Source organism: Grampus griseus (genome assembly GCF_964374135.1).
Source record: "Grampus griseus genome assembly, chromosome: 8".
NCBI lineage: Eukaryota > Metazoa > Chordata > Mammalia > Artiodactyla > Delphinidae > Grampus > Grampus griseus.
This window is the reverse complement of record NC_139002.1, coordinates 69,242,325-69,269,316: the sequence shown is the minus strand read 5'-3', so window position 1 is coordinate 69,269,316 and position 26,992 is coordinate 69,242,325. Positions and strand designations below refer to the sequence as shown.

At 38.2% G+C, this 26,992-nt stretch overlaps 1 protein-coding gene across 1 annotated transcript in view; it reads left to right on the top strand.

Moving 5' to 3' along the window:
- Nucleotides 1-23,422, top strand: part of RRAS2 (RAS related 2) — a 70,565-nt gene extending 47,143 nt beyond the window's left edge. Inside the window, exons 2-6 of the mRNA XM_082660304.1 lie at nt 7,923-8,010; nt 8,925-9,027; nt 9,200-9,308; nt 19,603-19,721; nt 21,932-23,422. Of these exons, the coding sequence (XP_082516430.1) occupies nt 7,923-8,010; nt 8,925-9,027; nt 9,200-9,308; nt 19,603-19,721; nt 21,932-22,019 (507 nt within the window). The 3' untranslated portion in view covers nt 22,020-23,422. The remainder of the gene's footprint in view (nt 1-7,922; nt 8,011-8,924; nt 9,028-9,199; nt 9,309-19,602; nt 19,722-21,931) is intronic.
- Nucleotides 23,423-26,992: the final 3,570 nt, after the last annotated feature.

Here is a 26,992-nt window from a genome sequence, read left to right as displayed (position 1 = left end):
CATTCTTTTTTTTTTCATTCTTTTTTTATGGCTGAGTAGTATTCCTTTGTATATATGTACCACATCTTTTTTATCCATTCATCTGTTGATGGACATTTAGGTTTGTTTCTATGTTTATTTGCATTTGTTATTCATAGACTTTTTAATGATGGCCATTCTGACCTGTGTGAGGTGGTACCTCATTGTGGATTTGATTTGCATTTCTCTAATAATTAGTGACGTTGAGCATCTTTTCATGTGCCTACTGGCCATCTGTATAGACATCTTAATTATTAAAATCACAATGTTCTTGGGGTTAAAAGTAATTGAACAACTATTTATAATTGAAGAATGATTGGAAAAAATTAGGAGATTTGCCTTAGATTTCATTCAGGCGCAAGGAAGAACTTGCGCACAGAAGGGCTTTGAAGGAATGTTTTATGTGTATAACCTGTTGAGTTTATTAGCTCAGTGTTTCATTTATATCTTCATATATGCACATACATGAAAAGATGAGCAATTATAAAAGGAAATTGTTAAGTACCAATTACATGGTATACATAAAGCTTGATACACGTATTTTCCAAAGTCACAACTTTTAATGATAAGGTAGAATATTTGAAGTTGGGAAAATCCAGACTATCATCACCTTAAGGGTAAGAGGAATTTATTTTATTTTATTGATTTATTTATTTTTTAATATGATATCACTTTTATGTAAAATCTAAAAAACAATACAAATGAATCTATATACAAAACAGAAACAGACTCAAAGATGTAGAAAACAAACTTATGGTTACCAAAGGTGGGGGGCGGATAAACTCAGAGTATGTAATTAACAAACTACTATACATAAAATAGGTAAGCAACGAGGATTTACTGTATAAAACAGGGAACAATATTCAATATCTTGTAATAACCTATAATGGGAAATAATCTGAAAAATATATGTATATAACTGAATCACTTTACTGTACACCTGAAACTAACAGAATACTATAAATCAACTACACTTCAATTAAAAAAGATAAAATAGAGTTGTTGAGAAATGAATACCTTTTTGCAAAAACAAAAATTGAGTCTAGGGCTTCCCTGGTGGCGCAGTGGTTGAGAGTCCGCCTGCCGAGGCAGGGGACGCGGGTTCGTGCCCCGGTCCGGGAAGATCCCACATGCCACGGAGCGGCTGGGCCCGTGAGCCATGGCCGCTGAGCCTGTGCGATCGGAGCCTGTGCTCCGCAACGGGAGAGGCCACAACAGTGAGAGGCCCGTGTACTGCAAATAAATAAATAAATAAATAAATGAGTCTAACCTGGTGAAGAAAAAAGGAAGGTATACCCTGGGTTTAGCCAGTGCTTAACTACTCTGACTTCCTTTATGTCCGGTCTCCCAGTGCTGGACCTCTCCTCTTCTAATCAATATGGATTCTTGTCCCTCCCGCTCATTTCCACTCACCAGTAAACTGTGACCCTACACTACCCACTGGTCTGCAGTGGAGGGAACAGCCTGAGTTACTGATGGCAGGCATGGCTCAAACAGCTTGCTGAGAGTGAGCCATGCCTACCAGACCCACAGCGCTCCACTTGGCCCTCCCCCATTTCACTCACTTGCTGGTTTCTGCTAAACAAGGGTAAGAGGAATTTAGAGCATACCGAGATCATTTTCTGGTTGGAGTACTGGAGGCCTTGCAAAGAAAGTAAGATGTGGTTTGGGCTTCATTAGCTATAACTTAAGGCTTACTGTGTATCATAGGCTGTGCTGTAAAAATACTCCTCATACATTATTTTTACTTTTTACAACAATCCGGCAAGGTTAGTATTATTTCCATCTTACAGACAAGGAAACTGAGGTTCAGGCAGGTTAAATGAGGTGCTCCAGTTTCCCACATCTGGTAAAGGTGGTAGAGTTGTATCCTGGTCGGTGACTCACACCTCAGGCTCTTCCCACTTCACTCTGCTGCCTCCCTGGCGGCTGCACGCCAAGATCCAGTGGTGGGATGGGCCGGAATAAGCAGGAAGAGGAGTGGTGCACACAGCATCACTGGTGATCTGAGCTGTTCAGTCCCTCGGGGCAGCTCTGTGAGCAGCCCTAACCCTTCACCGTCCCCCTTCCTTGTGCCCGCTTTCTGCCTTCTGACTTTCCTTTTCCCTTATCCTTCAGTGCCACATCTGAAGTGGGCACTGGAACATGCCCTCCTTAAATTAGCCCTGTTCTCACTCTTTTCTGTTGAGAAAATGGGCTTTAGAGATGTTAATCAAACTAAGAGGAAGTAGAATGGCATCTGTGTTTGAATTTCAGTTCTCTCAAACTCCATAGCCCATCCGTTTTCTTCTCATCCTGCTGCTTCTGGTGAAGACTTTATAAATGCATGTATTAATAGAAAGCAAGCCCTCCTAAAACCTCCTGTTTGGGTTTATTTTATCATAATTTAAAAAACAATACAGGTTTTGTGGCTAGAAGTAATAATAGGAAAATACTGACTTAAAGTGGAGGGGAGCCAGAGAACCACAGAATTTTGTGTCTAGAATGTTTCATGACCTGGGTTCTGTGTGTCGCTTGGGGGAAAAGGGAGAGGTGAGCAGGATCTCAAGGAAGGTAAGAAAGGAACATGAAGTTGTTAGTCTTAGTTTTCCTTGTTTCTTATTTTTCATGGTACTTTTACTCCTTATTTATAGGCCAATAAAGGAATGAAAGATTTGAAATTTTATGAATTATATTAAACAGCAGGAATTCTGAAACATTCATGAGGATAAGACCTGAACTTAAATTGTAGTTCTCCTCCTTATTAGCTGTGTGACCTGGAAGAGGTAACTTAATTCTGTGCCTCATTTAAAAAAAAAAAATCTGTTAAGAGGGAAATATATATCTAAAGGACCATTGTGAAAATTAATTGGGAAAATTTTATATGTATCAGTTATAAACTGTTTGTCCCATAACAAATGCTCTATAAATGATGACTCCTGTTATTGTGATTGAGAATATTTCATTTTTTAAAATGGGAGCAATGGAAGCAGGAATGGAGGATGCGTGTGAGTGTGCTTTAACTCCGAGAGTCAGGGTGAGTAGAGCAGAAGGAACATTGGCCAAAAGCCTGGAAACTTTGCTTTTAGCGCTGGATCTGCCGCTGATTTGCTCTTTAAACATTAGGCAAGTCACTCTACCTCTGACAAAAATCTCTGTCCTCATGGATCTTATAGTCTAGTCGGGTTGGGGGAAGCATGGACAATAAAAGTGAAAAGATAAAGCATAAAGAGAGCTGCAAAATAGTCTGGCCAAGAAAAAAAATTCAAGTTTCTAGGTGAGTTAGTTGGTCTTGAGTAGAGTGTGGAGAAAGCTCAGGACTAAAAAGGATCCAGTATATTCTTCCCTTGATTTGACCCTTCCTGTAGTATTTAATGTGCTACCACCAGATTTAAATTCTTTCAAATAATACATGCAAAAGTAGAGAGAATAGTATAATATACACTCGTATACACATTACCCAGATTCAGTAGTTGTCAAGGTTTTCCCATACTGTTTAACCAGTTTCCTTCCTCTGCTCTCTCCCTTTCCCCTCTTCTTTTTGCACCCTATGTGTTTAGAGGACTCCTAAGAATCGTGCTATGCTCAGAAATGCCCTGTCATTTGTTTACAGCTCCCCAGTGCCACCTTAGGTCTAATCTCCTGTTCTTTTTGTATGCAAGCGTGGTGGACTTTAACCAGTGAGCTGGATTTACTGAGTTTCCCAGAATCTCCAGTAAATTACCCATCCCAAAGTGTAGACCACGCACCGCTCTGTGGCAGTGCTTGGGAACTACACTTTCACCAGCAGCTCGGTGTCTGGAGAGAGTGACTTGTCACTCCTGCCCACTAAATGCAGAAGTTGCCTCAGCTCCTCCCTGGGCTCCTCCTTAGCTTCCTTAAGGCAACTTCTTTGAATGGGAAGAGAACGAAGTGGGAATTCTCTTAAGCCAAGCGGAGCTCCTGTTGTGCAACCTAGTGGCATATATGCAGGAATAACATTCCCAGCTATCACTATTCTGTTACTGAGAGCTTTGGACAACCCTACTCAGACCAGAGTTTATCAGGGAAAAGTCTCCCTGTCTGAATGGGAAACTTCCCTAATCTTAAACTTTTCTCCAATAAATCCTAACAACCTTAAAGAGACTTAGGTCCATATTTGCCCTTCTTACTACCTGGAAGGCATCCCGCTCATTGAAAGGAGGCATTCCATTTCTTTCTGGCTGAGATTCTTCTCCATGCATCCTTTCCTGTGTTTTCAAGAAAGCACATTACTTTCTCCACCCCCGACCCTCATTCCCCCTTTCAGTGGACTGAACTCTAGTCCACTGTGCTTTCCTACCCTTGCCTGAGCCTCTACTGTCTTCCACAATGCAGTGCTGTGTTTTGTTTTGTTTTTCTTGCTTTCTGCTACAAAATATCCTTTCTGGGCTGTGGTTGGTAACTATTTTCAGTTTCAGGAGAGAGGCTGTTTTCAGGCACATTGCTGGGGCTCTGTGCTCATAAGTGAATTGTACACATAGTTCCTATATGTGACTGCAGTATTAACTGCTTAAATTTTGTTGCCTTCCAAACAAGCATGTTACTCGCATTTCATGCTGTTTCTGTTCTTTGGCCAATGCAATTAATACTCCCCATTCCCCTTGCCCCCAGTCACAGCACAATTGCTAGATGTGTAAAAAGCAGTGGGTTCTGTGAAAGTAAGGACCTTGTCCCTGTGATGCCCCATAAATAATTGTTGAACAAATGAATGAAACCAAGAGCAAGAGCAATCAGCAGAAGGGTTTCAGGTAGTGAAAAATAACACTTTGAATGGTGAACGACACACATCAAACTGGAGGGTTTTGTGAACTGTGTAAAGAAAGAGCTGGGGCTTCCCTGGTGGCGCAGTGGTTGAGAGTCCGCCTGCCAATGCAGGGGACGCGGGTTCGTGTCCCGGTCCGGGAAGATCCCACATGCCGCGGAGCGGCTGGGCCCATGAGCCATGGCCGCTGAGCCTGCGTGTCCGGAGCCTGTGCTCCGCAACGGGAGAGGCCACCACAGTGAGAGGCCCGCGTACCGCAAAAAAAAAAAAAGGGCTGGATCCTATAAGCAGTGGGGAACCATTTATGCATTTTATAGAGGTATAATTTGTATATGTACAAAAAAGTGCACACATCTTAAATGTACTGCTTGATGAGGTTTTTACATATGTATATACTTGTGTAATTACTGCTCAAACCCAAAAAATATTTCCAGAACTCCAGATGGGGAGCTTTATCTTGATACACAACATTTTGGATACCAAGTTTGGTCTGTGGTATAACTAGGGTTGGAATTATAACAGCTGTTCGTGGTATTAGCACATCTTTTTACTTGAATAAAAATGTTAGTTCATACCATTTAATTACATGAGCAAAACAATGCACTGACTAACATTTATTAATCATCAGCATGTCTTGGTGCTTTATATTCATTACTTCATTTTATCTGTTCCATGGGGTTTTGTTACTATCCTGTTTTACAGATGCTGAAGGTTAAAGAGGTAAAGTAACTTGCCTTAGGTTCTACAGCTAGAAGGTAGCAGAGTTAGAATTAAATCCAGGACTGCCCATTGTCAGAGACTGATTTCTTGTTGGTGATCTGCTGCCTCAAATGTCTGGGGCCCAGGTTTAAGTAACAAAAATGTTATGTCTTTGTGGTAGGAGGTAATGATTATCTTTCTTACCTGCACACGATGATTGCTGTTTTTAGGCACATTATAACCTGTGGCTTATTAGAATTTTGAGAGGGAAAGGGATCTTTGATTCTGTGACAGTCAGGCCTCAGAGTAATGTTCCTTAAGATGGATCTTCGTGAGGGAGGATGATGCTCTGAGGATGGCTCTTTATATGTAGCAAGGCCTCTACAAATTTTGAAAATAGGACACAACAAAGATGAAACGTAGACCTAAATATCTAGAAATTCCAACAATTAATTTGTCTTAAAAATTAATGAGTGGAATAAATGCATGCCAGTGGTAGTGAAGTGGCAAAATTCTTATAACATTAAGATTGTATTTCAAGAGCTAAGACATCCAAAGAAAATATGAAACTTCCACAGTCACAGAAAGGAAAAACAGTTTATTTTAACTGCCCTCAAAGTTGCTCAAACCAACCATCCTCTGTACGTGTTATTTTTTTAAATTTGGTATCACAATGCAAAAAAACCCATCACATTGCAAGAGTTCTAGCTATTATACATGACTTGGACATTTGAAAATATATATTTAATATTTGTCCGTTGTGTTTTCAGACACAATGGGAGGGACATTTTGGCACGTTTAGGCATAACTTGGGGGTAGTCAATGAAACTTAGGTTTTACAAGATGAAAGCATGGCAAGAAGTGTCAGATTACTATGGAGAAACATGTTGCAGGAAACTAATCTTAAGATATAAATAGCATGCTCTATCCAGCTTGCTTGGTGAAAGACTGCTGTTTTGTGTTGTTTAGAGTAGTGGATACAAAGAATATTGTTATTGCCAGTTGTATTTACTTTTTGAAGAGGTGTGGGTGCCGGAAAGTCAGTTCAGGATTGTTTTGATATCTGTGTATTTTTAACTGGGGCTGGGGTGGTGATGGAGATGGCTTTCTACTCGAAGCTGCTCCTGTTGGTAAATGTTTCTGTTTTTAATAGACGTTGTTTAATAAATCATGCATTTAAATGAAGCCATCAAAAGGGAAATAGGATTATGGATACCGAATTCTGTAATTGAAGTTAATCCAAAAGTATAAATAAAAAATAGAAAGTGTCATTCACAAATAAAATAAATATGTAGAGTCATGGTAGGGAGCAGATCAGTCTCCCTCCCCCCGCCAAACCAGGAGTTTCTTTGCTGTCCTGTTCAGAGTGCCTACTTCTGAGTAGCTTTCTGGTGTTTGTACAGCTCACCATGCAGACAGAGGTTGTCACTTAAGAATGATGTATTCCTGGAGCCAGCAGGTCCGGCTTCCAGGAGCCCTTGCCTGAAGAGTGACTGAGCACCTTTGGTGCGTGTTCCTAGCATCAAGCTGCCTTCTTTCAAGTCATCCCTCAGATTTTGTAATGAGCCTAGTGGCAAAACAGGCTGTGAGGAAGTCAGTCGAGAGAGAGAGAGCGAGCGCGCGAAGGAGATACTCAGAACTGATGTCAGTGTCCTAGTTAGTGCCCTTTTGTATGAAGGGGGAAATAAGTTGTCTTTCAGATTCTTTTTAAAACCTTTAAAAAAAGATTGTGAAATGTAATATACAAACATTAAGAGGTTCGCTAAGACTCTTCCGTTCTTACTCTGCTACCTTAACTGCCCTCCTTCTGGTGATGATATCATAAGATAACAGTGGGGTGGCTTTGCTAACAGAAGAAGAAATAGAAGTTAAGATGAAAAACTAACAAAAATATTAGTGAAAGAATAAGTTTGAGATCCACAAAGATGAAAAAAAATCGTGAAATCATTTCCTTAGGATAATACACAAGGCAGCTGAAAGGGAACTCTAAGACAAGGTGTGCGAAAAGTGGAGAAAAGAAGATGAGGCATTGAATCAGGCAGACTTTGTGTTATCCTGTTTGTTTCAAACTACTTTGTTCTAAGGACTGATGCCTGCCATCGGGTTGCAGATAGACCTGAATTATAGCTTACTGTGTTTTTCTAGTTTTTCTGGAATTAGAGATCTAGAGTCTTAGGTGTATATAAGTTGTTATGAAAAAAAACAGATCTACTGCAGTAGATCTTTTACAGTCTTCTTGCATATTTCACGTATGAAAATTCAGAGATACTTAGTACCCTTTCTCTACTTGAAACCTGCTCGGAATAGACTTCATTTAATGGGGAATTGACATAGTAGGATAAACCTTAATACAATGAAATTATTTTGATTAATTCTGGATAAAGTTACATTGGTACTTGGGCAGGTAAACATAAATTTTAAAATAAGGTTCTTTTTCTTACAGTCCTATTTTGTAACGGATTATGATCCAACCATTGAGGACTCCTACACAAAGCAGTGCGTGATAGATGACCGGGCAGCCCGGCTAGATAGTAAGTAATCTTCCTTTATTTGATGGTTCACGTATCATATTTTTAAAAGTAAGCTTTGATGTTTTGCTAGGTTAAATACTACAATTGAAATGTTAGATGATCTTGAATATAAGCCCATCTCTTTCATTAGTTTTGATTGATGAATCTGCATACTAGGCAATTTAAATATTCCTCAGTAAACGTTATGTAAAATAATTGGATTGAGCTTGTCCTGGTGAAATTGGTCATGTCACTGTAACTTGCTGAAGTTGTGTTTGTTGGGACATTTGGAAAAAACATGAGGTTTCGGCTCTTCCTACCTTTTGATGAAGGCTGAAATGGGTGAAGTAAATATAGAAAGGCTTCAACATTTGCTAACTTGCTTAGAGTTTATAGCACAGAGGCCTTAGCAAATAGTGTTTTGTGCTTGGCTAAACTTTCCACCTCTCCACAAAAGAAAGCCCTTTTCTTTTAACTTGTATGATTCTTTTATTCACAGAGATCAAGAAATACATTAGCATCTGTACATTCAGTATGGTATTTGGGGGGTGGGGTGGACCAGCATTTCTTTCTTGAATTTACAGGTATCTTTTTCAGTTCTTTTCATGGAGGAGGTAAACATCCAAGAGACTTCAGAGGTTATCTGACTGTCTGCCTAGGTGTATTTGATATTCTTGACCTTGTAATTGCTATGCTAATATAGTCTAAGTAGAAAATCAACCTGCACTGATGAAGATAACTCTGAAACTGTCTGCCATTACAATATATTTGTCTTTAGCATTGAATAAAGTACTAAAAGGAGAATGCCATTTTTTAAATTATACTAAGTATGGTGTGCTCCAGAGGACCCAGTTTAACTGGGCCTGCCCTTGTGAGGAAGCCATTTTTGTAAGATGAAAACACGAACATAATTACATTTCTTGTTTTTTCTTTAGTTCTGGATACAGCGGGACAAGAGGAGTTTGGAGCTATGAGAGAACAGTATATGAGAACTGGCGAGGGTTTCTTGTTGGTCTTTTCAGTCACAGATAGAGGCAGGTTTGTATCAATATTCAATTGTAGGTCTCCTGTTCATGTCTAGATCACTGTTTCATTGAATTTGCATTCTTATTTTTATAGAAAAAGGAAAAGTAATAAAGTAGTAAATGGAGCATGGGACTCTGAATTCTGATAGTTGACCAAATTGATTAATTTGTTTTTGTGTTTTTAGTTTTGAAGAAATCTATAAGTTTCAAAGACAGATTCTCAGAGTAAAGGATCGTGATGAGTTTCCAATGATTTTAATTGGTAATAAAGCAGATCTGGATCATCAGAGACAGGTGAGAAGGAATTTTGCTATTGGGAAGCCAATTATTTGTAATCATGTGAGTGAACAGATACGTTTAATGAGAAAGTGCCGTGATCAAAAACACTGTGCTGAGTGTGGCACACTGGATTTCATAGAGGTCCTATGATAGGTGACAGATAAAAAGGAAGTAGATCTGGGGGCGTTACATTTTTACATAGTATACAGAACTTCAGTGGACTCTATAAGCCAGCAAGTATTTGCACCAGCTCCATTCACATGTTGTAATTTCTTAGGTAACACCCACAGCTCTAATTTAGTTAGATACTCCTAAACTTACCTGTAATTCAGTATTAATGCTAAATTACCTCATTTAGAGAATGACTTTGATTTAAATTACAGTATTTGGATTTTTCCTAAGTCCCATTAATGACTGAATTTTCCGTTAATTCTTCACATGGGCAGCTCTAACACCAGTAACCTGCAGGAAAATAATATTTTTAGTATTTAGTTGCAGGCTTGTTTATACTCACTTGTTCTTTACCCACTTATTTCACATACAATTTAAAAAATTTTGGGTAAATATTGGCCTCCTCTTTCTGTGAGGGAGGGGAGCAAGTTCAGATATAAATTAATGGAGGCTCTGCATTATTTGGGGGTTCTTTTGGTGTCTTCATTTCTTTTAGGTCTTTAGTCTCTATCCCACATCTGGAATACAATTGTTTAAATACTTAATTTTTGCCAGTATTTAAGTTCTCTTGTTTCTATATAACCTTGTGTTAACAGATTTTTGTGTTAACAGATTTTGATTGAAAGTGCAAACATCAGGAAAAATTGGTTGATAAACAGCATTGAGGATAGCCTTCCATTTTGTAGTTAACTATTATTTAAAATATAATCTTTGATTTGTGTGCTCTATTTGTAAATTTTGTTGAAGGTATACCAAGTTTAAAGCATGAACTTAAGAGAATGATATTGTTCTAATGCTAAGGTTTAGAAATGTTTACCTGTTGTAGAATGAATTTTACTGTCAGACCTCTTTCAAATCTGAATTATTATAACCTTAAGGTGAAAACATTCAGTCTTCATTTCAAACCAGTATAAGCTGTTGGAAGTAATTTAGGATATGACATTGCTCACATCTTAAAACCTGGAGTAGACAGTCCCATTTTTTTTTCTCATTTATATTTTATTTTTGGGGGACCATTTCCTTCAGTGTTTCTGAATCTAATTATGTTTATTAAATATTGCCCAGTAGAACCTTTTTACTGCTCTTCTCAGTCCTTTCTAGTACTAGAAACACTTTTAGATGTCGTTGGATCTGGGGAATAATGGCAAAGTAACTCTGCAGGGAGCAAGCAGTTCTTGCCCTATCTAATGCTAGATAGATATGTTTCCTGCTGTGATTTTTTTCAAACTTTTTTACGGTGGTAACTCCAGTAAAGGAATAAGTGGTAGGCCTGGGGTGAGGTGGGAGCCTTCTATAGTTTAGGCAAGATTAGGGAGAACAGAGGAAAGGGAGTATGTCCATCAGAACTAAACAAGCCTTGCTATGATTAGCTTGGGGGCAAGGGGTCTGTATGAGTTACTTTTAAGTCATTTATATATTGAAGATTGCCAGTATTTGGAGTGTGGTTTCCATCTGTCTGCAGATATTAACATATTGTGGCACTTTGGCTTTGTTTTTACCATAGATTTATAAATTTTTCTTCTAAGTTTTTTCTTTTTATAAAAGTAATAGATTTCAGAGTAAAGTAAGAACAAGGTGGTAAAAGAAGCAATATAGGGGATGATAAGTGTAATATTTCCATCACCTTAAAGATAGGCAATTAGCTTGGGGTAAGTTCTTAATTTCTCTGCTTTAAAACATATACATAGACATTAAGTACTATGTACATGCTGAAAAGTTGAAATGTATATATATCCAAGGGAGAAAAGCAAATGGCTGAAAACTGACTGCTTACTTTTCTGCTCCTTCCTATAGATTCTCCTCTCTGAAGGATAGGCACAAAGAAACATTTTATTCCTCGCATGCTTTGTCTTCTCTTTTCTAGGTTCCTTCACCCTGCACTCAGGCGTAAAGGTCATCATCATTACTCTTATGTGAGAGCCTTTAGTGCTGACTGGAAATCCTACTACATTTCTCTAGTCTATTCATTTCCCACTTGTTTGGATGATTATTACTTACTTTCTATTTTTAAATTAATAACACTTTCTTCCCCTTCCTCATCCTCAGCAGATTGATGATGAGTGGTATTTTCCTAGTTCACTGAGATATTTTTACATGTTCCCACTTCCACATGCACTAACCTAAGGGCACGTATGTCCCATTAATTCTGCTTCTTCCCACTTGCATGGATAAACTTCACCTCCCTGACCAGCCTCTCTGATAGGCACTGAAGCCCATCCATTGCTCCTCGTGGGCATCACCCCAGCAATTGTTCCATCCAGGTGTTCCATTTCTCTCCTGCATGATTATTCCCATCAGCTTGCGACATGCTACAATGCTCTCACCTTTAAAACAAAAAGTAATAACCACGGCAAAAGCTAATCTCACATTCCTCCCTGAGAACCTTTTTTGCTGCTCCTCCTAGTAAGCAGAACTCCTTAGAAGCGTTATCTACACTCTACTTCCTTTCCTTTCTTTTTCTTGTTTGCACTGACTGCAGGCATAGCACCTGGTCAAGGTCGCCACTTGCACAGATGTAACATTTGACACAGTTGCCCACACTTTCCTTTTGGAAACACTTTGTTTACTTAGCTCTGGAACTCCATTCCCTATGCATCCTTCCCCCTCCCCTCTCCTTTTGTTGGTACTTCCTTGTCTTTCTCAGGTGTCTTAGGGCTCAGGCACACTCTCTTCTGTGTACATGCTGTGTCCTGGATGTACAAAGACAAACATGCCTTACCCCTCCAAGCCTTGAGGGCCATATTTGGTGCAGTTGAAATTGAGATGCTGTACTAAAGGTTTTTACCTTTTAGAAGTCTCTTCAGAATTAAAGATGATGTTCTGTAATGCCTTGGCACCCTTACTTGCTCTACCAACTGATCCTGGACAGGCCACAGGCACCTCATAATAACTTCTTCTACTTGTTTGGAAATGCTGACTTTTTGGTCATCTCTTTAGGTCAGTGACCAGTCTGGCTTGCTCTTAGTTGCTGATCAGCTTGTTCTTTTCTGCCTTTGTCTTAGGCTCTACCCTTTGGACTTTCTCTAGCTTCTAGCCCGTTTTCTCTTACATAGCAAGTGCCAGTTCCCCATGTTCTTTGAATTTGTGGGTCAGCCCTGGGCATTCCTACTACTGCTCCTGAGATTCTGAACACATCAGGGACGGGAGATCAGCCAGAAGAGACTGCCTATTTCCTTTTGACTTCTGTATCTATGTGGACTTGCTTCTTCCACCCACCTATTCATCCAGTTTTTTTATAGAACATTTTCTAGGCACTTATGACAGAGCAGTAGAAAAAACAAGGTCACCGAAATAAAGAGAGATCTGTAGAATTTGAATGGCAGTGTTACCACATACCTGGGCCCTTAGAGATACATTGATCATTTTGTTTATTCTGTCAGAGGTATAGGAAGAAAATATGGGTAAATGATTTACTTGCCCTTGCTAAAATGTAAACGTAGGTAAATATGACAACATATTGATTCTGAAATTTCATACAGCAGCTGTGTGTGGGCTTGGACTGTGGACTTCATGATAGCTCTGATTTCAAGTTCCTTGTCCTTGACTCAGCCTCGTCTAGAAGTCAATGGTTTTTTGCCTTTTTAAAAAAATTTGTTTTTGCTTTTCCCCCTTTTACCTCTCCTGGCTTGCCTCAATTTCTCCCTTTCCTGTCCCCCTTGTTAGGTACTTAATTTCTACTGGCCACCATTAATTCGAGAAAGGAGCCCATTACACTTATAACAATAGATTACTTAAGTGTATTAATCCCCACTCCTCTTATCTGTCAGTACCTCGACCACAATGTGCCCTGCAGCCTCCCAGGAAAAAGAAGCCCCTCCCCCCAACAATAGAGTAAGGGTCTTCTCTGGCCTCACCTGTTTGTGCCTTGTCTGCAACTGATTCACTTTGTTACAAAGCAGAAACTAACACTCCATTGTAAAGCAATTATACTCCAATAAAGATGTAAAAAAAAAAAAAAAAAAAGAAAAGATTTGTAAGCGCCATGATGGCTTCTCAGTTTTGACCACTTAGTTTTGTTCATGTTTTGTCCTTAGCACAGAGAACAAAGGTATGCACTCAGTATACAGTTGCTGAATGAATGAATCAAGGCATCAGTGAATCAAGATGTGGTATTAATATGTTGATTCTTTCTACATAATAGATATTTTTGAAAAACAAAACAAGTTTTGCTTCTGTAAACTTAGGTTATTCATTAACTCAACACATCCCTAAGTGACTATTGCAGATGCTGTACTCTATTCTTATTAAACTTAGTTTGTTTAATAAAGCTGCCCTCATCATTCCCATTTTGCTCTTCTCTATTTAAAAATAGGTAGTATTAGATAAACCCATGTTATTGTGGATTTTCACAGATATTCATTTGTGCCTTAGAACTGAGTCCCACTGGAGGTTCCAAAATGTAAATCTGAATTTCTTGCATCAGGTTCACCTTTGTTGTTTAAAACAAAACATTTCTGGTAGCACTCAGACCTACTAAACCAGAATATCCAGGCTTAGGATTTGGTATCTTTGTAAAATTCTCTGGGTTGGGGAACCTCTGGGAAATCCTTGTTTGTGTAGCTTTCAATCTTTTGTTGATTTCTGGCTTCACAGTGTTTTGGCTTTGGTACATGTGGTGTTCTTTTTGTCATATTTTTTTCCTTTGGTGGTAGTGATGCTATCTTCGTTAAAAGTGCTACACCAGTAAGCTCATAAGCAGCTTTATGTGTGGTTAGAGATTTCTTGACCAGAAATGTGTGTATGAACTTTGCTGACCTCGATTCCTGGAAGACTGATGTAAGACCGTGCTTTAAAAATAAATAAATGAAGCACATAGACAGTCTTAGCCGTGGGATTGTTTTGTCATCTAGACCATTAATTCATTAATTTTTCTCAATTGTATAAAGATAGGTCATTTGCTGTTTCCCTCTGGCCGAATTGCATTATGTAGGTGGGATAGGGCAAGGTAGCTTTCTAAAGAATAATTGAGCAGAAATACAAGGAACAAAATTCTTAAGGATATATATTTCCCTCCCCCAATCAAATTATATTAGTAAAGTAAATAATTGATTAAGACTGACATGTCACAAAAATTTATTTTATATAAAATAAATATCTCTTCTTCTTTTATATCTCTTTCACTTCAAGATGTAATTTTACTTCAAGGAATTTTATGTCAACTTTTCTTAAAAAGAATTGTCCTTTCTAAATTGGTGGCTCTGTAAAGATTTACTTTCCTACTTGGCTTCCTTACTTATTGTTAATTGCTTGCTTGATTTGATTGATTGATATTTCAAACCATAGGCCTTATGGTACCTGTGCTGTTTTGAAGAGAGGCAGGGTAGATTTTAAAGTTACATAAACTTGGGTATACTAATACTATGTAGAACCTGCCTGCCACTCTTTCAGAATACAACAGAGTATAAACTGTTATGAAGTAATTGTTAGATGTATATGCATTAATGTAATGCCCTAATGATATTGCATTAAAGGTGCTGAATTTTGAGAATATAAAATTAAATTAGGAGAACAAGCTACCTGAAAGGATTAGAGGGAACAATACCTTGAGCTAAAACAGGGCCCAGGAATATTCTAATCAGCCAGAGTGTCAAACCTGATAATCCCTGGGGTATTGAATAGTGCATTGAGAAGGGTTTTGTTCTAGTAGTGGGGCAAAATCAGCCTTAGATGTAATGCTGTTCTGGTACTGTACAATAGAAAGGATCAAACTTTCCGAATAATTGCATCCCAGAAGAAAGCTCAGGAATATTTATAGGAATACAAATTATCCAGAACTCAATAGATAAAAATCTAGTAGCCACGCATCCACTCAAAACTTACCCAGCATGTAAAGCAGCAGGAAAATATGACCCATAACAAGGAGAAAAGACAGTGAATAGAAACAGATCCAGAGATGACACAGATGATAGAGTTGGTGAGCAGAGAAATTAAAATGGTTATTATTACCATATACCATATGTTCAAGAAGCTAGAGAAAAGACTGAATATTGACTATGTTAAGTAGAGACATGGAAGATGTAAAAAGATCAAAATCAAACTTCTGGAAATTAAAACTACAATGTCTGAGATGAAAAATACACTGGATGGGATTAACAGCAGAAGTAACGGCTGAAAAATTTCTAAATTTGATGAAAACTTACAAAGCTCAACAAACCCTGAGCACAAGAAATACGAAGTAAACTACAAGGCACATTATAATGAAATTGCTTAAAAGCAGTGATAACGAGAAAAAACTGAAAAGTAACCAGAGGGGGAGAAACATTGCATACAGAGGATCAAAGATAAGGATGACAGCAATCACACTGTTTCTCACAGGAGACGATGCAAAGAAGATAGTGGCACAGCATCTTCCAGGTACTGAGAGAAAAAACTCATCTGAAAATTTACTTCAAAAACAAAGGTGAGGGCCTCCCTGGTGGCGCCGTGGTTGAGAGTCCGCCTGCCGATGCAGGGGACACGGGTTCGTGCCCCGGTCTGGAAAGATCCCACATGCCGTGGAGCGGCTGGGCCCGTGAGCCATGGCCGCTGAGCTTGTGCGTCCGGAGCCTGTGCTCCGCAACGGGAGAGGCCACAACAGTGAGAGGCCTGCGTACCACAAAAAAAACAAAAACAAAGGTGAAGTAAAGACTTCTCCCAGATAAACAAAAAGTGAAAGAATTTATTACCAGCAGACCTACATTAAAAGAAATGCAAAAAAGAAGGAAAACCATACCGAATGGAAATCTGGATCTATACAAAGAAATGAAGAACACCTTTACCCATTTATGTGGGTAAATATAAATTACTTTTATTGTTATTTAAATCTCCTGAAAACATAATTGGATGTTTAAAGCAAAAATAATAACAATGTATTCTAAAGTAATAGGTAACAGTAATAAAAAGAGAAGGAGGGAGAAACATACTATTGTTATAAGGTTCTTAAACTATACATGGATTGACATAATATCATTTGAATTAGACAGTGATGAGTGAAACATGTATATTATAAACTCTAAAGCAATTATAAAAATAACATAATAGGTACATAGTTTATTAGCCAACAAAGAAGATCAAATGGAATCATGAAAACAATACAGTTAACCAAAAAGAAGGCAACTTTTGATAAGTAGAACAAAGAATAAATGGGATGGTTAGGAAACAAATTTCAAGATGACCCAACTATAGCAATAATCACATTAAACTTAAATAGTGTGAACACCTCAATTAAAAGGCAGACATTGTCAGATTGGATAAAAAGCAAGACCCTACAAGAAATCTACTTTCAACGTAAAGATACAAATAGGTGAAAAGTACAAAGGATGGGATAAGGTATACCATGCTAATACTAATGAAAGAAAAGTTGAAGTGGCAATATAAATATCAGACTAAGTAGATTTCGGAGCAAATATTATTACTAGGAATAAAGAGGATCATTTCACAATGATAAAGAGATTAATTCATCAAGAGAACTTAACAATCCTAAACATTCATGTAATGAATAACAGCTTCAAAATTCTTAAAGCAAAAATGGGAAGAACAGTTATAGTCAGAAGTTTCAGCACCTCTGTCAATAATTGAGCAAGTAGAAAGAAAATCAGTAAGGATATAGATGGTTTGAAGAACACTGTTGGGCAACTTATCCTAACTGACGTTTAGTAAAAACTCCACTGAACAACAGCAGAATATACATCTTTTGAAATGAGAATGGGTCATAGAACAAGTCTCAATACAGTTAAGGGGATTCTAGTCAGATGGTGTATGTTCTTTGACCACAGTGGAATTAAATTGGAAATAACAAAGATATCTAGGAGATCTCCAAATATGAGGAAATTAAGATACTTTTAATTTACCCTCAGTACAAAGAAAACACAGGACATTACAAAGTATTATGAGCTGAATGATAACTAAAACAGCATATCAAAATTTGTGGGGTGCTATTAAAGAAGTACCTATAGAGAAATTTATAGCATTAAATATTTGTATTAGGAAAGAAAAAAGGTTTCAATTCAGTGACTAGCTTCTACCTTAAGAACTATAAGGAAAAGAGCAAATTAAAACCATAGTAATCAGAAGTAAAATAATAAAGATAAGAATGGAAACCAATGAAATTGAAAATAGGAAAAACATAGAGAAGTAAAGAAAAACCAAAAAGGGAGAGATAACCATCATTTCAAATCTTAGTAGATATTTAAAAGATAATAAGGAAATACTATAAACAACTTTATGCCAATAAATTTAGCAGGTTAGATGAAATAGACCTATTCCTTGAAAGGCACAAACTCAAGAAAAAAATAGATAAGCTGAGAAGTACTATATGTATAAGATAAGTCCAATTTATTGTAAAAACCTTTCCTCAAAACTCCAGGCCCAGATGGATTCACTAAATTTTACTAAACTGATTTTGCTGAAACTATTCCAGAAAATTGAAGAGAGAATTCTTTCCAACTCATTATATGAAGCCAGTATTACTCTGATACCAAATCAGACAAAGATATAAGAAAACTACAGTTCAATATTTCTCATAAACATAGATGTAAAAATTTTTTTTGATGTAAAATTTTTTAATTAAAATTTTAGTAAATAGAATTCAATATATGAAAAGAACAATGCATTATCACTCAAGTGGAGTTAATTCCAGGAATGCCATGTTGATTTAACAGGCGAAAGTGAATCAGTATAATTTATCATATTAACAGACTTTAAAAAGGAAAAATCATATGATCTCAACAGATGCAGAAGAAAAAAATTTGACAAAATCCAGCATCGGTTCCTGATAAAAATTCTTTATAAATGGAATAGTGAGGAACTTTATTAACCTGATAAAGGGCATCTGTAATAAAACCCTACAACCAACAGCTTACTTAATGGTGAAAGACCAAATGCTTTCTCCCTAAGATCAGAAACAAGTCAGGAGTACCGCCTCACCACTGCTGTCTTGGAGCTTCCAGGCAGTGAGGTAAGGCCAGAAAATGAATGAAAAAACATCCACATCAGAAAGGAAGCAACAAAACTGTCTTTATTAGCAAATGACATGATTGCTTATATAGAAAAGCCTATGGAATTTACAAAAACAAAACAAAACAAACCTAGATAAGTGAGTTTAGCATAGTTCCAGGTTCTAAGATAAAGATACAAAAGTTATGATTCTGTTTTGCAGAGAAAAATGTATATCATTGAAAAAAGATGAGAAGAATGTGGTTCTGTATGGATGATAAGTTCCTAAATTTTCTTTTTTTTCCTTTTTGCCCATCTGTAATTTTCTAACCTTGTATAAGTGTTTACTTTTGTGGTAATGACAGCAGTGAGAGTCACTTTTTCAGAAATATGAATTTTCAGGCCCACTATATAAATATAAATGTAATATAGTTTAATAGTTGTAGGTAATTATCACTATTCCAACCCTCTACATTTAAAATATTTATAGGGCATCTACTATATAGGGCTAATATTCAATTAGCCTTTTCTTACTCTGGCCTACCATTTATATGTCATCAGCAATGCCACCCTTCCCTGCCTACCTTCCTTCATTTCTTCATGTAAGGAAGGCATTGTGAGGGCTTGTGGTTCTATTCATTATTTTTTTCCCACATATTTATTGAGAGTCTTCCAAGTACCAGGTACTGGGGAATGCAGACGTGAAGAAGACCCCATGGCTTCTTGAGGCCTGCCCGTCTCTCCAGCCTCATCTCTTGCCATTTTCTCTCTTAGCTTATTGTATTCCAGCCACTCTAGGCTTCTTTCAGTTTCTGGAACTTGGAGTGCCCTCATGCCTGCTGTTTCGATTGTCAGGGATACTTCTTCACCCTGACCCAACTCCATACACTTTACCTAAATATCACTTCCTCAGGGAAGCTTTCCCTGACCTGCTCAGCAGGGTTATACACTCCCATAGCACCTTGTACTTCCCAGAATTTATCACTGTTGTATTTAATACTTTTTGAGTAATCACTAGACTGACATCTTGCTTCTGTCATGTTCTGAGTTTTTCTGCGGAGGTGGGCTTCAGCACTATGAGTTAAGCTATTAAGTGTTTTGGTTCGTCTTAAGGCAAACCAGCTTGGTCTCTGGCTGGATTAACAGTGCAGTGTGTGGCCAAGCAGTAGATGGAGCAGATCTAATCGTTAATACTGTACCTCAAACACACCTCTTGAAATTTCAGGTAACGCAGGAAGAAGGACAGCAGTTAGCACGACAACTTAAGGTAACATACATGGAGGCGTCAGCAAAGATTAGGATGAATGTAGATCAAGCTTTCCATGAACTTGTCCGGGTTATAAGGTAAGCAAAACACATCCCAGAAGTTTGTTTTAGTTTATTGAATTTGATGGGTAGTCACATTATGCTTTTTAAAAAAATTAAGAAAAAAAATTGCCATTAAATGTTTTTCGTAAGAGGAAATTGTATGTAGGAGTGATTCTTTTCTGGGAATCATTTTTGACATGGTATGTTAAAAATTTTAATTACGTACATAATTCTGGTTACTTCCTACATAAAAAGCCTAATTTTATTATATTGAAGTAGAGTACACATAGAGATTTTGAAAAGAATTGGTGCACCTTCCAAAGGTGGCAGTGGTGTGAAGATAGTGACGACAGCAGCTAACACTTGAGTGGTAGGTAGCCTCTGCCAGATCCTGTGCTGACTGCTTCCCGTGCATTACTACATTTAATCCCCACCACAGCCCAATAACGCCCCTACTCTCTGATGAGAAAACAGATACAGAGAGGTGAGATAATTTGAACATATTAAATGGCAGAGCTGGGACTTAAATCCAGGTCTCTGATTCCAGAGCCTGTGCTCTTAGCTTTGCTTCCTACCCACTCCTCCCAGGCCACGAGGAAGCCAGGCAGTAGGGATTCAGCAGTCCCACAGCATATGAAGTATGATATCCAGACTTCATAGAGGTTTTCTGTTCGCTGGCCTAGGAGGCCTCTGTGGTTCAGAAAGTATTACTGGGTTCCAAGAAGCTGGAGGCGGTGAGTGAGGTTGGCTGGAGTTGGTGTGTGTGAGAAAGAGTGAGTTGCTTTAGCAGGTGGGGTTTTGTGAGATTATTTTGGGTCTTGGTGGCTTGGCCTCTGTTTCATCCTCTGTTCTTAGTTCTGCTGGTTTCCCTGCTAGTTAGTTTGACAGGTATATGGAGTTAGTTCCTGTTAGTTGTACGTCTAAGGTGAATTGACATTTTGAGCTATGGGCTTCTACTTGTACTTTTTCTTAGCCCGTTACTAGGGCATTCTCTTTGTGGGTTGGAAAAGAAGATTGCTTTTTTTTTTTTTAGTAGTTTGTTAAAAATGCAAATTCGGTTATTTTTTAATGAATACAGAGTTTCAGTTTTGCAAGATGAAAAGATTTGGGAGGTGGATAGTAGTGCACAACATTGTAAATATACGTAAAGCACTGAACTGTACACTTAAAAATGGTTAAGATGGTAAATTTTATGTGTATTTTACCTGCCCCCCACCCCCACCCCGAAACCAATGCCTTTTTTTTTTTTTGGCCATGTTGGGTCTTCATTGCTGCATGCAGGCTTTCTCTAGTTGCGGCGAGCGGGGGCTACTCTTCCTTGTGGTGGGCATGCTTCTCATTGCGGTGGCTTATCTTGTTGCAGAGCACGGGCTCTAGGCACACGGGCTTTAGTAGTTGTGGCATGTGGGCCCTAGAGTGCGTGGGCTTCAGAAGTTGTGGCACGTGGGCTCGGTAGTTGCGTCATGTGGGCTCTAGAGCACAGGTTCAGTAGTTGTGGCGCACAGGCTTAGTTGCTACGTGGCATGTGGAATCTTCCCAGACCAGGGATTGAACCCGTGTCCCCTGCATTGGCGGGCGGATTCTTAACCATTGTGCCACCAGGAAGTCCCACCAGTGCTTTTTAAAAATAATTTTTATTGCTTTTTTGAAATATTTAATCCTTGGTTTTGATCCTCAGAATTGATCCACATCCATCAGTCAGTCAGGAGTGAGGAAGGGGGTACATGAGACTTTTTTGTGCCAGAGGCTGTTAGACATTTGAACATAACAAAATCTTCTTTAATCCTCGTAGCAACTGTGAAAGGTAGGGTTTTATTATCCCTCCTAAAAAAACACCCCTCAGAGAGGTCAACTAACTTGTTTAATACAGATTTGTAGTTACGAAGTGGCAAAACCAGGATAGGAATGGCATACCTCATAAGGGCAGGTACTTTAGTGATGGATGTTCATTCCTAAGGATACCTTAGAGTCATGGAATTTCAAACTGGGAAGGGAATTTAGAGGTTGTTGAATTCAGCATCTCACCTAATTGAATACTCACCCATAAATGAAACTCAGACAGCTTTGCTTATGCTCATGTTGAAGCATTTGTACCTCCCTGCCCCCAAAGATTTGCTTTGACTCCCTAGCTGAAATTTAACATTGAAAAGCATATGCACATAAACCAGACTCATCCAACAATAACCTGCATTTATAATAATGTATTACCAAAAAGTCAATTATCTATAGGTTTTTCTATCTTACAGGAAATTTCAAGAGCAGGAATGTCCTCCTTCACCAGAACCAACACGGAAAGAAAAAGACAAGAAAGGCTGCCACTGTGTCATTTTCTAAGAATCCCTTGAATTTTAGCTACCAACTGCCAGGAAAAGCCCTCATCTTCTCCTTCTCTCCTTACAGTTTACATCATGTTGGTACCTTTCTAGCCTTAGATAAATGATCACCGTGGTAGCCTTAGACCAAGAAGCTGGCTAATCCTTTCCATGAAGCTGATCCAATGGTCAGTCAAGACAGATTTAAAGGAAACACTAAGGCTGCTTCAAAGATTATCTGATTCCTTTAAAATGGATATCTATATACACAGACACATTCTTTTTTTAAGGGCTTACTTTTAATAGGGATGGATCAGTTTTGGAACCTAAGCTGTTTGCCAAGCTGAAGTCATAGGTTGTGAAATAACTTTTAACTTCTGGAATCATATTGCCTACTGTTACTCTAAATAGAAACATAGGGAGTTTAAAAAAAATGTGAATTTTTGCCTATCTCTAAAAATTTTGATGTCAACTTTAGTTAACCTTAAATACACTGAATTGAATCCACAAAAGTGAGACATCTCAGACCTTTACTGATGCTATAGCCTTTTGTTTTCCAGTGGCCAAAATACCAAAATGCCTACTGTATTTATAGGTTAAAAACTGCGTGTAAAGCCTTTACTATTATTCCTAAAGATAATATTCTGTGTGGCCAAATAATTGGACTCATTCTGGACTTAGGCATTTTAGTGTTCTTGGTTTTTTAATTTAACTCTTTTCACAGCCATGTTGAGAGTAAAAATAAATAATTTCTGTCTGTCTTCCTTTTCAAGTATTTCTGGATAAGGGATTCAAAAAAACTAAAACTGTTTTTGTTTGTAATATAAAATATGGAATTGATCTTTCCAGGGTCAGAGATGATTAATGTTTTGCTATATACTTTTATACATTATTTTCTTATCAAACTAGTTAACAAGTATTTTTATATGTTTGTAAGCAAATATGCTTTCACAGCATACCTTGTGTATATGTAAAGATAAGTATTTAATTCTCACTTCACTTTTAGCTGACAAAGGAAAAAAAGTGAAAACTACAGAAACTGTGGTAGAACCTTACATGCTGTTCTGGTCCTGGTTGTACCCACCTTTGGCCAGTCACATAGCTACTCAAGAAACCTTCCCAATAGAGTACAACAGGATGAGAATCTGAAATCACTTCCGATATCCCCTACTAGATATTGACTGCTATATCAAGTAGTAAATGGTAAAACTTTTAATTGACAATTAGTATAACTGTGGGTGACTTCTGATTTTGTTTTTAATTCTGTGGATTGTGTTTAAACAATTCAAAAGTATGTTCCTGATTTTGAGATACTAAGTGGTATTGCACAGTTGTCACTTTATTGAATGTGTACAACAGTTCCATGAAGATTATAAAGCATACCCTTGTATAGCTTCAGGTGCTAGAATTAAAATCGATCTGTTATCACAAGATGATGCTTGATGACTTGTTATTTTGGTGGTTTATTGAAGGAATGAGTGTTGGAGGAAACTTATTTTCATAGCTCTATGCCTTTTCCTGAGGATTTGAATCTAAGATCAATACTGGATATTTAGTAGGTGAACTTGAAGTGAAATGGCTTGGTGTTTTTAGTGATTTCCTGAATATTTTCTTAAGTCATTGTTTCTTTAACTTTTTCTGTGAAGTGCTCCTGACAGAGATTTCTCACTGTAGAGGGGAGAGGAGGGTGAATACATACACATATACTCTCTCTGAGTATGATGCCTAAAACAGCTGAAGCAAAGCACACAAATTTATTTGAATGTTAATTAAAATTACTGCCCAGGAAGATACCACATTTATCCCCTGGCTTTTGGTGCTATAGCACTATCTTGTATCCTTGTTAGTACTTTCAGTTGGGGAAGTTTTTTTTATTTATCGTTGGTAACTTCAGATAATAAGAGATAGTCTATACAACATTCATATTTAGTGGGAAACCTTTTATTTTGTTCTGAGTAGATGATTTATAACAAAGCAGCCTAAAAGTTAAATTTTGTTATCTCAGTTTACTTTTTTTCTCTCTATGCTTTACTTTGGATAATTTTTATTCCTACATCTTCAAGTTCCCTAACGTTTTCTTCTGCAGTTATTCAATCTGCTGTTAATCCCATCCAATGAATTTTTCATTTCAGACCTGACGTTTTTTCCTCCTGTAGAAGTCCTGGTTTTTAAAAAATATATCTTCTGTTTCTTTCCTCATTATGTTCATGTATTTCTCTTATCCAGCCCCTCTCAATTGAGTTCCCAGAGAATTGGGTCTAATGCCTTATCTGTTGTATGTAGTGAATTAACTTCTGTGCATCTGGAATGGTTCTAGCTGTGTACCATCCTTGGGAGAATTGAGAAAATAATCCCTCAAATAACTTTTTGTACTGCTTAATTCTCTCGCAGAACCCTGGTTGAGAAAGGCTGCTTTGAATATTTGAACATGGTTACAATAGCTGTTTAACATCCTTGTCTGCTGATCATGTCTGTAAGTTTTGGATCTATTTCTATTGACTGATTTTTCTCTAGTTATGGTCTCATTTTCCTGCTCGTTCACATGTCTAGTAAGTTTTTATTGATATTAGATGCTGGACATTGTGTATTTTATGTTGTTGGGTGCCTAGATTTTGTTGCCTTCATCTAAAGATTCTTGGGCTTTGTTCTGGTAGTCAGTTAATTTATTTGTAGTTGTTTGATCCTTTCAAGGCTTGTTTTTTAAGCTTCATGCAGACTCAAGTAGCTTTTTTCCCAGGATAGTTTAGCTCCACTACTAAGGTGTGGCCTTTTTGGGGTCTCTGCTGAATGCCCTGTGTAATCACTGAGGACTCCAGTTTGGCTCATGGGAACTCAGACAATTCCCAGCCTCATATGAGCTCTGGGGAAACCATTCTATTCGCAGCTCCTGTGTCATTCTTTCCCTAGCCTCCTGGAGTTTCACCCTATACATGCATATGTTAATATTTAGCAAAGCCTCGTTGACCCTCTGCATATTTTTGGAGCTCTTTCTCTGTTTGGCTCTCTCTCCTCCAGAACTTTGTCCTGCAGCTTTCAGCTGCTGCAAACTCCCTGATCTCCAGTGTCTGTCTTTTTAGCTCAGGGAAACATTTGTGACCTGCTTGGAATCCCCTATCCCCTCTGCAATCTGGAATGTGTCTCTAGGCAGAGAGCCAGGACAGTCTTAAGGTTTAGTTTATTTGTTTTTCTTCCATCAGGGATTGTGGTCCTGTGCTGCCTGGTGTATAATGTTTGAAAACAGTTGTTTCACATATTTACTCTAGTTTTCTGATTGTCTAAGGTAGGAGGATAAAATGTGGTTCATGCTACTCCACAACCGGAAGCTGAGGTCGTTCGCATTTGATTTCCATCATATAATCAGAGGTACCTTGTAGCCATCAATCTATGACTTGAAATCTTTTCTCACAGAGAATGGCCAGTCTTGTGACACGAATAGTCCTTGTCTGTGTGGCCATTGTGTTTTCCTCTCTAGCTTGGGGGCCGGCAAACTTTTTCTCTAAAGGGCCGGTTCGTAAATAGCACCTTGGGCTTTGCAGGCCATGTGGTTTTTGTCCCAGCCCCTTAGCTCTACCATTGTAGTGCCAAAGCAGCCATGAACAGTGTATAAATGAAAGAATGTGGCTGTGTTCCAATGAAACCTTATTTGTGGACACTGAAGTTGGTATTTCATATAATTTTCTTTCTTCTTCCTTTTTTTTTTAAATTATTTATTTGGCCGCGCCAGGTCTTAGTTGCGGCATGCAGGATCTTCCTTGCAGCACGTAGGATCTTTCAGTTGGGGCCCACGGGCCCACACGATTGCACACGCGATCTTTTAGTCGCGGCCTGCAGGATCTAGCTCCCTGACCAAGGTTTGAACCTGGGCCCCCAGCATTAGGAGCACGGAGTCTTAGCCACTGGACCACCAGGGAAGTCGCCATGTCATTTTCGTGTGTCGTGAAATATTAATCTTTTGAATTCTTTTCAAAACTTCATTTAAAATTGTAAAGATAATTCTGTACAAAAACAGATGGCAGACTGGATATGATCTGTGGGCCATGGTTTGCCAGTCCTGCTCTTTAGCACATTCAGCATTTGAAATTACACTCCCAACTTCAGACTCTCTTATGAATGTGGAAATTCTTTCAAGCAGCATTTCCTGAATTAACAGTCACGAATTTCTGTCCTAGGAATTTTCTCCCTATATTGTTTGTTTAGGGCTTTACAGTGTTTCAGAGTTGAACATTATGCCCTATTGACACACCTCTTACACTGATGATTCTCTAAATTTGGGACTTCAGAGTTTTGTTTTATATATATATACTTTATCCTTTGACTATTAAAATTCAGTGTAACAGGGCTTCCTTGGTGGCGCACTGGTTCAGAGTCCGCCTGCCAATGCAGTGGACACGGGTTCGTGCCCCGGTCCAGGAAGATCCCACATGCCGCGGAGCGGCTGGGCCCGTGAGCCATGGCTGCTGAGCCTGCGCGTCCGGAGCCTGGGCTCCGCAACGGGAGAGGCCACGACAGTGAGAGGCCCACGTACCGCAAAAAAAAAAAAAAAAAAAAATTCAGTGTAACAAAGTTGTATATACTTAAGGTCTAACTTGTTTCTCCTCTAACTGTTCGTCACCACTTGGTTTAATTTCTTTCTTTCCCATTCCTATACATAGTGATGCCATTGAACAGGTAACTGGCAGGTAAATGGGAGATGATGATAAAGTGATCACTTTTCAATATCATTCAAACACTTAAAGGTACTTAACCAGTGACTGCTTATAAAGTTTCAAAGTACTTTTTAGAAAAAAGGCATTTTAATTTTTTTTTAATTTTATTGAAGTATAGTTGATTTACAATGTTGTGTTAGTTTCAGATGTACAGCAAAGTGATTCAGTTACACATACATTTATTCTTTTTTAGATTCTTTTCTCATATAGGTTATCACAGAATACTGAGTAGAGTTCCCTGTGCTATACAGTAGGTCCTTGTTGGTTATCCATCTTACATATATCTTAC